The sequence below is a fragment of the Camarhynchus parvulus genome, chromosome 2 (genome assembly GCF_901933205.1).
Source record: "Camarhynchus parvulus chromosome 2, STF_HiC, whole genome shotgun sequence".
In the NCBI taxonomy this organism is placed as follows: Eukaryota; Metazoa; Chordata; class Aves; order Passeriformes; family Thraupidae; genus Camarhynchus; species Camarhynchus parvulus.
Genome location: NC_044572.1, coordinates 52,773,698 through 52,786,740, shown reverse-complemented (window position 1 = coordinate 52,786,740; position 13,043 = coordinate 52,773,698). Strand labels below are relative to the sequence as shown.

General features: G+C 35.9%; 1 protein-coding gene across 1 annotated transcript in view; it reads right to left on the bottom strand.

Moving 5' to 3' along the window:
* Positions 1-13,043, bottom strand: part of SUGCT (succinyl-CoA:glutarate-CoA transferase) — a 315,155-nt gene that overhangs the window by 178,292 nt on the left and 123,820 nt on the right. Inside the window, exon 12 of the mRNA XM_030966674.1 lies at positions 2,829-2,931. Coding sequence (XP_030822534.1) covers positions 2,829-2,931 — 103 coding nt within the window. The remainder of the gene's footprint in view (positions 1-2,828; positions 2,932-13,043) is intronic.

Sequence of the window (13,043 nt, the reverse complement as noted above, 5' to 3'; positions counted from 1 at the left end):
ATGATTTGGGTGACAAGTGGTGTCCCTCAGGGGTGCTTTTTGGGACCAGTGCTATTTAATGTCTTCATCAATGACAGACAAAGGGATTGAGTGCACCCTCAGCAAGTTTGCAGATGTCACCAAACTGAGTGGTGCAGTTGCCACACCTGAAGTATGGGATGCCATCCAGAGGGACTCTCATATTCTTGAGAAGTGGGCCCACAGGAACATCACAAGGTTCATCAAAGCCAAGCCCAAAGTTCTACACCAAGGTCAAGGCAACCCTCAGGATCAATATGGGCTGGGACACGAGAAGATTGAGAGCAGCCCTGCTCAGAACAAATACAGGGACCTGGTGGATGAGAGGTTGGACATAAGCCAGAAATGTTTGCTTGCATTCCAGAAAGTGAAATGTGTCTCAGGCTGCATCAAAGGAAGTGTGACCAGCCCATCAAGACAAAGATCCTCCCCTTCTACTCTGCTGTCATAAGATCCCACCTGGAGTATTGTGTCCAGCTCTGGGGTCCACATTATCAGAAGGAGCAAGGTGGAGGAGTCCAGAGGAGTGCAGTGGAGATGATCAGAGGGCTGGATGGAGCACCTCTGCAATGAGGAAAGGCTGAGAGAACTAGGAATGTTCATCTTGGAAAAGAGAAGGCTCTGGGGATTCCCTGTTGTGGCCTTTCAGTACTTAAAAGGGGACTATAAGAATTTTTAGCAGGGCCTGTTATGATAGGACAAGGGTTAATGACTCTAAACTGAAAAAAATGTTAATTTAGATTAGCCATAATAAAGTTTTTACAATGATGGTCAGAAAACACTAGAACAGGTTGCCCAGATAGATGGTAAATGCCCCATCCCTGAAAATATTCAAGATCAGACTGGGTGGGGCTTCTGAGCTATCTGATTTCATTGAAGATACCCCTGCAGATTGCAGGGTTGTTGGAATAGATGACCTCACAAAGATCCTTTCCAACTCCAAGTATTTTAAGACTCTATGAAAAATCTTGCTGTGATTAGAGTATGTTCTTGTTGGTGGGTGCTGTTTTTCTCCTATTATACCTGGGATTTCATCGTGCAGAGGACACCTAGATTACAGTCTCTCAGGTGATAAATTGCTTCCCAAGTCAGACAGTCTCAGTCTTTTTTTCCCCCTGCTTCCTTTGAACTGAAACTATCTGTGAGAAAACACTTCTTTCAGAAATGAAATAAAGGTTAATATGCAGCTATGCACAAATATTGGCATTAAATTTCCAGTAGCAATGACTGGGTCCCACATATTTCAGAAAAGTGCATAGAAAAGAAGGTTTTAAAGCAGTTTCATGAGGAAAATATTAGCATGCCCCTTACAGAAAAATATCTCAAAAAACATGCCATATCTAACTGCAAAGCACCATGGTACCTTTTATTGATAGCCTAACTATGTCAAGTAATAACCTGACACATATATAATATTATGTTACATATATATATGTTATTTATATATATGTGAAAATGTTATTTAGGTGAATTTTAACAAGAGCAAGGTAGCCAAGATAACCTCTTTCCAATTTGGGAGGTAATAGCCCATGACAAATAATGCTTTAAAAACAGTCTCTTTCAGAGTAGACTCAGCTTCTTAAAATTCACAGCATCAAAAAAAGCACAGAATATTTTTCCAATGTTGCCCTAAGCAGAGCCAAGTCTGAGTAAAATACTCTTGCTGTATGTTCTTCAAAGCCCAATCTTAATCCCTGTGAAAGTTATGAAGTGAAAAATTTGGCCCATGCATACTTTACAGCATGATACTACATCATTTTAAGAAGAGAGTATTTATTTAATAAAAAAATATTCTTTCCCTGCAGTCACCTAACAAATATTATTTTATGCCTCTAAAATATAATAATATTTATAACAAACATTTATTATAATTTTTTTTTTATTACAGGGATTGCTTTGCCTGCTCTTATTTTCCCAACACTGCAATCACATTCACAACAAACGCTTCTGACAGCAGACATGGACATGTACAAAATCAGAAGAAAATACCAAAACAGACATTGATAAATCATTTTTTCTTGTGATTCTCTGTAGTAAAAATCATCTTAGAGGAGATTCATCACACATTAGAACAGCCATAAAATACCCAGCTGCAGTACTCAAGACAGTATAATTCAGTTTATCTTGGGCCCTTTAACCCTTCCTAAGCAGGAGAGTCAAAAAGTAGGGAAGGCATCAGGGAATATGAAGATAATATAACTCCAGGTACTAAAGTATAAAAATATTGTTTATAATTAAGCATAGGTGTAATCCAGTGCAATATTTAAAACAGATACAGAGATGAACTGGTTTTAGCAACTGAAACCTCCAGGCCAAGAATAGGTTTCTTTCTTTTTCAGGATTTTGTGCTTCATTTTTCTTTTTCCAGTCAAAATGTTGCCCATTTTTTTTCAAACAGAATTGATTTTGGTTATCCATACTCCATACAAAAAAATTAGTTCTTTCAGGGCCCAAAAAAAGGTGCTTTTCTGCATATTTATGCGATAAAATGCAATTACATACTATATTATGGTTTCTTCCTCCGTTTTACCAGCCAGTTTTGAAACATAGACTCTCAGTGTGAGACATGGAATACCTATGGTTTAATTTGTTGTGACAAAATCTGAGTTCCCAAGCATATAATTCATTTAAACATCTGTATTTATTTCTTAATATGACCTACTATTTGCTGAAACTCAATCCATCCTGAACCTCTCAAATCTCATTTTAAAGTAGCCAAAACCAGATCTGAGTGGCAGGAAGAGTGATCATTACTCACCACTTGTAAGACATGTGTAATAATGTACAGAAGAGACTTGGTGAGGACCAACCTGAGGATCTGAGAACACCTGCTTCATGTTGTTGATTGGGCCGTAGGGAACCCCACTCCCTTCAAAGAGCTGCAACCACTCGATCGTTGCTTTTTCTGAAAACCTAAGAGCAAATAAGAATGAATGTGGTTTAAACACTGTCCTTTCAGATTCTAAGGAATGTATAGCATATCTCCCTTCTCTTGCACTGCTTCCATACTCCTCTTCACTGATTTCTTCCCATTCAGTGAATAAAATAACAAAAATGGACTACCTATGTTCTTCAGAAATGCAAAACCCAAAGACTATCTCTGAACAAACTTCTGTTTCTATCTGATCATCTGAAGCAATGCAGGAATAATGTAAAGCTGAATTTATCATCAGTTTCAAGTAAGGATCAATGGGTTTCCTCCCTTCCTTAATTATACTAATGTGCTTCATATTCGTTTCCCATCATGTACATAATTAACAACAAAAAGATATAGTGCAAGTATCACACAATACTGCTCACTAAAAGCTGATGTAAAGCATCATCAAAAACATACATCAGGATTAAAACCCACATTTTTAGGTCAGATAAGTAGACTGATCACATATTTATTTGTTGCATGGTTGTACAACCTATTCTAAGAACACCCAGTTCAGCATACATACACGGTGCCTGTATGCTGGTGAACGCATTGCTCCAGGTCTTTGTATCACATGCAAAAAGCTTATTTTATTTCTTTCTAAGCATTCCATTTCATAACTAGTAACACCACTCTATTTCCCCTGTTTTGCTAGATAGATTTTCTTTCCTCATCTGCCTACTGAAGTTGCATACACGAAGAAAAGACACCGTTGGAACAATATCGGTCACAGAGAGATGGTATTTTCTGCAGTCATCTGGGATCCTGAATCAAAGGTAAACTTACTTGGAGATAGTATTTTAAAGTTCAGGAAGATAAATACCATAGAGGTCTACCAGCTTATTAGAAATCAAAGACTGGCTTCATGATATACCTAACACTGAAAAGAAATTAGATGTGATTTAAAGACCTGATGGATACAAAATTAATAGAAACCTTAAAAAGGGACACTCAGTTACTGGTATTCTATAGCTACCAGTTTGCTGTTCCTTAAGAGTAATTTGGAACAACATCAGTAACATTCAGCTTTACTTCCAGCACAAAATATGCATGGCCCTTTCTCAGAGCTAGCAGATTTATTCCTGAAGTCAACAAGCAATTCTAGAAGAAATGGAAGGAGCAATAAAAAGAAAAGTCAAAATAAAAGGTCTTAAAAGTGCAAAATGTATTATAAAATGAAGCATGAGTCATGAAAGAATGAAGCATAATGCAGCATAGCTTCTAAATAAAACAGATAAAAAAAATATTGCAATGCACTTCATTGAAAATTAAAGTGACCTCATGGTAAAGATGTAGTCAGCCATAAAGACAGTGCTGCTGTTGAACCCATCTAGGGTCTATCCAATTTAGTACTCTGTTGGAGCCATACCTAGAACCAGGTACATTGCAGGAAACTGGGGAAAAAGGTAACTCTAGAGAGGCAGATAACCTTCCTTCCTCAGTGATTACAGGTATTAACCATGATTTTAGTCTAAAATACAATTTGTATTTCCCTTCAGTACTCTCCATTCAACAATTATCATCATCTGTATATTCTTGTTATTCATAGCCATCTCGTATTAAGGTTTGGCGCTCAAACTACTGCACAATGTAAATAAGATTTGCATGAAAAACTGTTTCCCTTCAGTTACAGATGCTGTTTATATAAAATTATTCTGTTCCCTGCTAGCAACAGAGACACTTCATATTTCATGGCCCACTAAATCCCTTGTTATAAATGGAAAGCTTTTTCCAGCTACTACTTTTTGACACTTCAAATTCTACTATCTCATTTCTAATAAGAGAGGACAACTGCAAGAGGAATCTTGGGCTCAACTTCATAAGCATGGTGCTGAAGACCATCACCAGAAAATTATTGTAATTCTCAATGTATCACATTCAATTGATCTGTTAGTAATGAATAACTAACAGATGAATAACTAACTATCCTGCTATGTTATGTTCCCACAGTTCTTTTTAAAAAGAGTTTATAAATATCTTCCTGAGTCTAAAAACCCAGAACTTTTGCATTTAAAGAATAGCCTGAAAATGAAGTTTTTTCAACAGGAGTGTCTATAATGTATATCTGCATAACCAGTAGGCTACTTCCTGATGTTGTGGTAAATCTGAATAATTTTCAAGATATATATTCTTCAGTTACACCATTGTGAGTGACTCAATATATAGTGGAGCTGTATATGTAAGTTGCAGAATCTATGTATATGTTAAGAAAAATTTCTGTGATTCTATATTAATTTCTACAGCTTCAGGTTGCACTTAGGTTTTTCTTTCCTACGTGACAGAAAAAAAAACCACTACAATATTGTAGAAAACATGAAATTGTTTATTATCCTCTGTCTATTATCCTCAAGAGACACACAGTGTTTCTTACTGAAACTCTAACTCTGATGGGGAATAGCTCCCTTTATTTGTGTTAAAGAGAGGCTGTTGAGAACATATTGTTAAGCAAACTGTTTAAAACCAAAACAGAACACCACCACTGCCAATAAAGGTCTAGTATTCAGATTTTGAGAGCAACAGCATGGAACTATTTTGCTCATTCAACTATGTTTTATATATTGAAACATCTGCTGTACATCATTAAGGGAGAAATACTCTTTCAAGATCTGATAAAAGATAAGCCATGGATTACAAAAATGTTAATTTTTACCTCTGATGTCAGCTGTACAAATTTCAATTTTTTTTTTTACCAACCTGTATGTATTATTCCCCCAACTAAACACATTTTGTGATACTACTTACATACCATAACCATTACTTAAAGTGAAGGGCTGATGTTTAGGTTGCTGAGTACCCATTAATAACATGCTCAGCACTCCCAAATAACAAGAGAAGACCCTCAGCGAAAACTTCCAAGAAGTAGACGACTGACATTCTCTCCTGAAAATGAAAGCTCTGCCAGCAGGAATTTAGAAAATCTGGCCAATCTTTTTTCTCTTAACCTATTTTAAAATGTCTTTCTATGATTTTTCATTGTTTTTAATAAATATCATACTTTGTATATTTTTCAGTTAAGAAAAATAAATTATTGACTTTCTTTATGTATACACATTCATAAATAAAAACATTGTGATGGAAACACAGACAAGGCTAAACAATGGTCCATCTTCCAAACCTGAGCTAGTAGGGAAAAAAAAAGAATCCAAGACTGTAGAGCATCTGAACTCTGAAACACGACATTTGCAAGAGGATCTTTACCTCAGAGATACTCAGTGACTGCAGGAGAGCTCAACACTGCTCAAACTACAGCTTCATTTCTTTTCAGAGGAGTCTCTTTTCCTATAAAATGTTCCATCTGCCACATAGATATAAATATATAATCACAGAAATGCCCTCTAAATTACCTGTGATTTTTTTAAATAAAAAATGTTTTAAACTGCTAAATGTTTTACAGCTATGCTGTAGCATAGCTCTCTGCAATTACTACCAGTATTTTAGAAGTTCAGAAGGATTTGCTTTTTACTGTATTACTTTGTGGTATGAAATTTAAATTCAGGCTCTTTCTGAAAGCACCTCTAAAAACGAAAGGATATGTACCCCAATGAAGAACAAACCCATTGCTAGGACATTTACTGCAAAGCCTGAACTGAGGCTTACTTCCTGAAGAGGTCAAAGTCTCCATGATGTCTCATTTGCATTTTGAGCAATACTGTAAACCTCCTCCGCACTAAATTACACAGCACTCACAAAAATACTAAAGTTGCAGTATCGAAATGAGGCATCAAATTCCAGAACATGTAACATTAAATACGTTTCATGCTTTAAAATATTTTAAGAATAGAAAGTGTGGCATAAGCTGAACTAATTGAAATTGGAAGAAATCCAACTAAATATATTTTTCTTCAATTAGTAAATCTAGCAGGCATCATTAAATGGAAACATCTAAATTTAAACTATACACTCAGCAAATTCATCAAAAAAAATTTACAGCACAATATAAAGAAAAAACCTCTAAAAGGCAAAAACTAAATATAAAATAAAAAAAGTTTTACACCTTGTTTTTTTACATAAACTACAACCATAATTTGGCTTCTTGAAAAGCAGGATCTACATTCCCTTTTGCTTTCTAACAAATTCTAATTTAAAGAAAAAAGTAAGAAATGCATCTTTACATGTAAAACAGAAAAAGTATGTCTGCCAGACTTGTGCAAGTTACATGAAATGGCTTTAATGCGTTCATATTTTTTAATAACACTTGGGTATGTGTTGTATGTTTCTGAGTTTCTCATCCCGATAATTATTAAAATAAAATTTGGTGGTTTTTTAGCAATATTTTGTCTTTCAATGAAACAAAGACTTAAAAAGTTTGAATGAATCCACTTTGTGTGTATTCCATTTTCTATGTTTCCTAGGAAACCTTCAATCCTTGCTACCATCCTATGTAGAAGGGCAACTATATTTCTCTAATGGATAAAAATATCCAATCCAATTCTAATAAGTTTAGAAGAACTACTGAAGCAAAATACTGCTCTTTTCTATAGGAAACCTATGGCAATTAATTTAGAGAAGTTATTTGGACAGCTACCAAATACAGATGGAACAGCAACCTCCAGGATTAGTAAGAGCTTTCTACATGTGGTCAATCACAAAAAGCTCCTCTGTTCTTGCTAAAGTCCACAAGAGCATTCCTGTGTTCTCTAGCACAACGCAAATCTGCATCATAGTTTTTGTTTTATTTTGTTCTATCAACAGTCTCTTCACTACCAAACACCTCTTTAATTGTAGTTAAATGAGTAAGAGGGTTGGTACAGTTTCTTACAGTAGCATCTATGAAAGACACTACACAAAACAAAAGCCCTAGAAAATATTTGTTTGGAAAATTCAAAGAATGGATCATTATCCTTTAGTGTACAGTGAGTACAGAGTTAGTGCTTTCAAAGTGAATTCTACAGCATTTACTCAATAGTGTGTAAATATTGTTAGTGTCTACTCTTCTGTTACTGGTGAATTGCTGGGAAATCCACAACAGACAAAATATTAAAATAGTTGTGATCAACACGATTGTACAGATTTTGCTGAGAGATATTTCAAATACTTTAAAAGATGTCACATACAGTAGATTATAAGTGGTAGCTACATAAAAAATACTATCCAGACATTTGCAGTTACAACAATTCACCATGAAAATTCTTTTATATTTCTATATACATAAAAATATTTGTAGAGATAAATAAATATTGTTTATTTATAGATAAATATTGCATACTATAAATATTGCTACCAGTTTTGTAGAACTATTAATAAATCTTCGCCTTTATGCACTAAATTTGTGCCAGAGGTTGAGAGACTTCCTCTTTCCTCTATCAAGATTTGCATGCTGCTTTAAAACCATGTATGATTTTTAAGGAATGGCATACCAGACAGAGGGAAATACAACTATGTTGTAAAATGCATTTCTTATGGCTACTAAGAAGTTACTCCAGCATGTAAAAGAAGTAATTCTTTTGTAGTCAGATAGTGTTAAGCTACGCACATTAGAAATATACTACTTTTCTCCAACCTTCCTCTGTTTTACTCAAGTACAAAAAAGGACCGTGACTTTTATACTTATGACAAAAGAACTGCCAATTAACTGAAAATCAGCTAGGTAAACACACACTAATAAAAGCCCATTGAGAAGGATGAAAAGTTGCATTGATTTTGTTGCTGGTTTTCTTTTAACCCAAGGGGATTAAGGAACTAGCAAGGGACAGGTCAAAAAGTCACTTTAAAATCACTGATTTCAGTAGCCTCAAGTTAGAAATGTAAGTCATCAGAAAAGAGATGGCAAGCTCCTTTTCAGAAAGGATCTTGAACTTCACACAGATATGATAATCTTAGAAGGTTATTAAAAAGTAAGAAAAAACCCACAAAAAATACACATTAGCTTACCCAGTCCAAAAATCAGATGCTTGAGACATTTTAGATCTCTCTAATTTGTGTACAGAGAAGTCAACATAAAATAGCAATTTAAAATGAAGCTTCTTAAAGCAAAATGTGGCAATTTGGTAGCCACTGTCTACACAGCTCAACCCTCTATATGCTGATGGTAAGGTAGGTGACTGGGGAAAGTAAGCCTTACCAGCTGTGCCACCCTGAAGTCAACTGTCTTTCAAACTTCAAACACCTGTCTTGCTGAAGCTGTAAACAACCAGATGCTCATGCCTGTAATGTTATCAAGTGACTTTAGTCAGCAAGGCTCTTGGCTTAGAAAAGGAAATGGTGGGGATAGGGAAGATTTACAAAGGCTGGGTGTGTCTCAACAAGTGTGAATTTAACAATGCTTCTCATCAGGCAAATTAAACATCTTACAATACTCTTTCCCCTTTAGATGCCCTCCTATTCTGTTACTAGGCGGAAACCATTTAGCAACGACTTTATTAACTGAGGATCAAGTTCCTCTGTGTTTCCTTCCTGTTCATTCCTTTTCCCCTCACGCTTACATACGCAGCATGCAGCTGTAGTGTACAGTCAAGAATAAGGGGTTTAAAATATAAGTGCTAGGAATAGAAGTTCCACTCTGAATCATTTCCAGCCCTAACACTTCTGAGTCTACAATAATTTAGTTAGAGCTGCAGGAGCACTAATCACACTGAATTTATGTGTTCTTCTTTATCGGAAGCTGCTTCAATTTAAAGGCTGAGGGCAAGTCTGCTACTCACCTTCCACCTACACCTATACACCCCCACACACTCTGTTCCATTTACAGGTTAATTTCCCAAAGTACCTTGGAGCACACATTTAGCTGCCCTTAAAATGTGACTACATTACTGAGGTGCATGGTGGGATTAATGTTTGAATTCTGGAGTAATTTGAAGAAGAAGATCACCAGATTAAGCCCCCTTTCTCAAGCAGTTTCTTTTAAAACTGGTATTATACTAGGTACTATTAAAACTGGTACTATACTATTTTGCACACATGTAAAATTCCATGTGCAGTCTATATGTGTGTGTCTTGACATATGCCTGCTTATATATACACATACAAAATAATCTGCATTGTGTCTGATACTATTGTGTTCTAGTGGAAGCAAAAGTGAAAGGGAGGCAGAGGGGGAAGATAGCAACAATTAAAACTTGGTTCTCTTGTTTGTGAGTTAGATGTACACCTAACTCACGAACCAGAGGTTTTCACTGGAAACTTAAAAAACAGAGTGCTCTGTAGTCTGTCAGTTCTCACATGAGCTGGGAGTCTCAGGGGCCTCAGTGGTAGCCATTGAACCTGACCTCCACCCAGGTAGGGTCATTTTAAATTGACTCTTGGCACATACACAAGAAAGGAAGGCAGAGGTAATTTGCTTTTGTCAGAGTTCTGCTTTCTTGTCATTTGGGGAAAATGTAAATAAAGAGGCAGATACAGAAGGCACAAAAACTTTTTTTTTTTATACTGAAGAGTAGATGTGCAAATGCCAGCAGTGGGAGGAGAAAGAGGAAATAAGATGAAGAGAGGGAGGGGGGCCTGTAGAAAGTGGAGGAAGATGATGGGAACAGGAAAAAAACAGCACAGAAGGAAGAGGACCATAGATGGGAAAGGGACAACACCACCAGTAGCAAAACAAGTTCAAAATGCCCCATGGGCCTATATCCTTCTTGCAGCATTTTACTCATTTTCCCATAGACTGTGGAACTAAAAACACTTCATGTCTTGAGATGGAACTGTTTTCTGTAATCCCTCCTATTGCTTCAGTATGAGAGCAGGCTCTCTCAGAAGCAGCATACCACTCCACAGGGGTGTATCTTCCCCTCACTTTTATTGACATCTAACATCCTCTGTGGATATGTGAACTTATCCTTCCTTATTTGCTGTCCCTCTCCACCCTTCATTTGTGCCCTACAGATGGAATTGAGATGTACAGAGAGCAAGCTGGATTAAAGAGTTAAGGACAGGCATGCTTCACTCTTCATTTCTGTCAGAGAAGAAAGAGGATGAGGAAATTCTTTCTGAAATAAATGGAGCAATTCACACCTTTCAGAGCAGTTGTTTCAAGTTGCATATATGTCTGAAGTCATATTCATCCCCATCTTGTATTCTCACTCAGTTCAGTATATCTGACTTTGATGAATAGATAATTTCACACCCTTCTGAGAAGTCTTTTCTTTAAAGGTCAATTTCTTCTAAGTGCTGCATAATCCCCATGCTTACTTGACTGCCCTGAAATCTGGCATGGTTACCACAGGTGGTGAATAGAATTATTGATATGAATTAGAGGTCACATGAGTCAAGAATTCCCAAGATAGAGCCTTTTTCTTAAAAAATCCCAGCATTCCTTAACATTGACCAATTGTCACAATGTTTCCTTTGTGCACATATCTAGAAATAAAATTCTGACCAAAGAGTCTCAGTCGCTCAGTTTTTAGCAAATAAAAGCCACCAAGTGTCTCCTTGGTATTCAGAGTTCAAATGCTTTCAAAAATTTCAGCTCCACACATGAAGTGAACTAAATGCTTGAGACTTCACGGGAGTTTTTGACACTGTGAGTAGGTCTGAACAACTCCTTCTATTCCTATACAAAGTCTCATGAGCCCTTCTTCTTAAGGGTTACTTTTTCTTACTTTTTCTTAAGTAAAGAATCCTTCTTTTTGCACTTACTGAATGCTCAGAAGTTAGAAATTAATTGCAGGTAGTTCATTTTGAAAATTAAGAAAAAATTGAAAAGAAAAGGTGAAACACAGCTCCAGAAACAGTTCAAAAAGGATAAGGGCAAGGAAACAGTGTAGATAGGTCAGTGGAAACCTGCTCTACGCTCTGGTGGAGCCTTGGTTTATTAGGATTAGAACAACATCAAAGGCTTTAAAAAATATATGCTTATCTCTACTGTGCAAAAGCAGTGCTATATGTAAGCAACTGCAGAGTACCAAGCATCTGCCATACACACTGCTTAAATACCAATGACTTAGTGGAACAGAAAGAGTGTATAAACTGAAAATGGCAGCAGGAGAGCTTGGGGAGAAAAGGAGTGTCTCATCTTAACAAAACTACTGTACTTCACACAACTGTACTTCATTTGCTAGACTGAGAAAATCAATGTCTAAAGAATATGTCTTCTAAGCTGCTCCAGCTTATATCTCCACAAATTCATTTTAAAGTGGACAGCAGGGCACATAAAGTGAGTGAATAGAAGGGTCTGCAGGTATTTTTGTCCAAGTAATGCACCTTAGGGTTATATTTTCCATGTGCTGGAAGCTGTAATACTATCAAGCAATCAGTGAGTAAATTAAGGTATTTTTCAGTGAAATTCTATCATTACTATTTTGTCATTTCCCTTCATTTCTCAAGGGTTGACATTTTTCAGCACTGAGAAACCTTTATTTAATTCTCTAAGTAACTTCAAAAATAAACCATGCACAATTTTACAAAAAACTGTACATTAGTGAATTAAAGCAAAGTTACCATGGAATGTGCGTGGAAACACATTCAACTTGCATTAGAATACTGAAGGTGTTTGTTATATCTGTGTTTTATAACTGACTGCCAGATGAACTCACAATAATATGACATAGCAGAATACTTTAGAAATGTCTACTCCAAAAGTGTGTATACATTTACATACTTGCATATAATATGCAGAAATTCAGCCTAAATTATAATAATAAAAGAGAACACAAACTCTGAGGAAAAAAAATACATAAAGCAGTAATTAGAAGAGCAAGAATGTAATTTGATTAAGTAATAGCTACAGATATAAAAACAAATTGTAATTCTGGCAATTCAAAGAACAACTATTCCTTGAACTTTATCTTCTTGTTCAGACATTTCCCATAAGAAAAAAAAAAGACAACATCCAAAATTAACCAGAGGCAACAAGCTATCAAGTAACTGATCTATGGATGGCAAAATAGCCTTCTCACAAGGTACCTGAGTACATCAGACAAATTCCATACTAAATGAAGTCCAAGTAATAAATAAACATGAACCAACTTTGAAACTAAAACTATGCATCAATAATGTAAGAGCTCAAAATTAGGTCAAAAGATAAATTATGGCCTTTCAGGGGCTCAAAACTTATAGCAAAAGTGGCCTCATTTGCGTTATCACAATCCATTTGTTACAAGAAGGTAAAATAAGAGTTCCAAAAGTTAATCAAGGACAGTTACACCATAATTATTCAAAAATGCAGTCAGCTGGTACT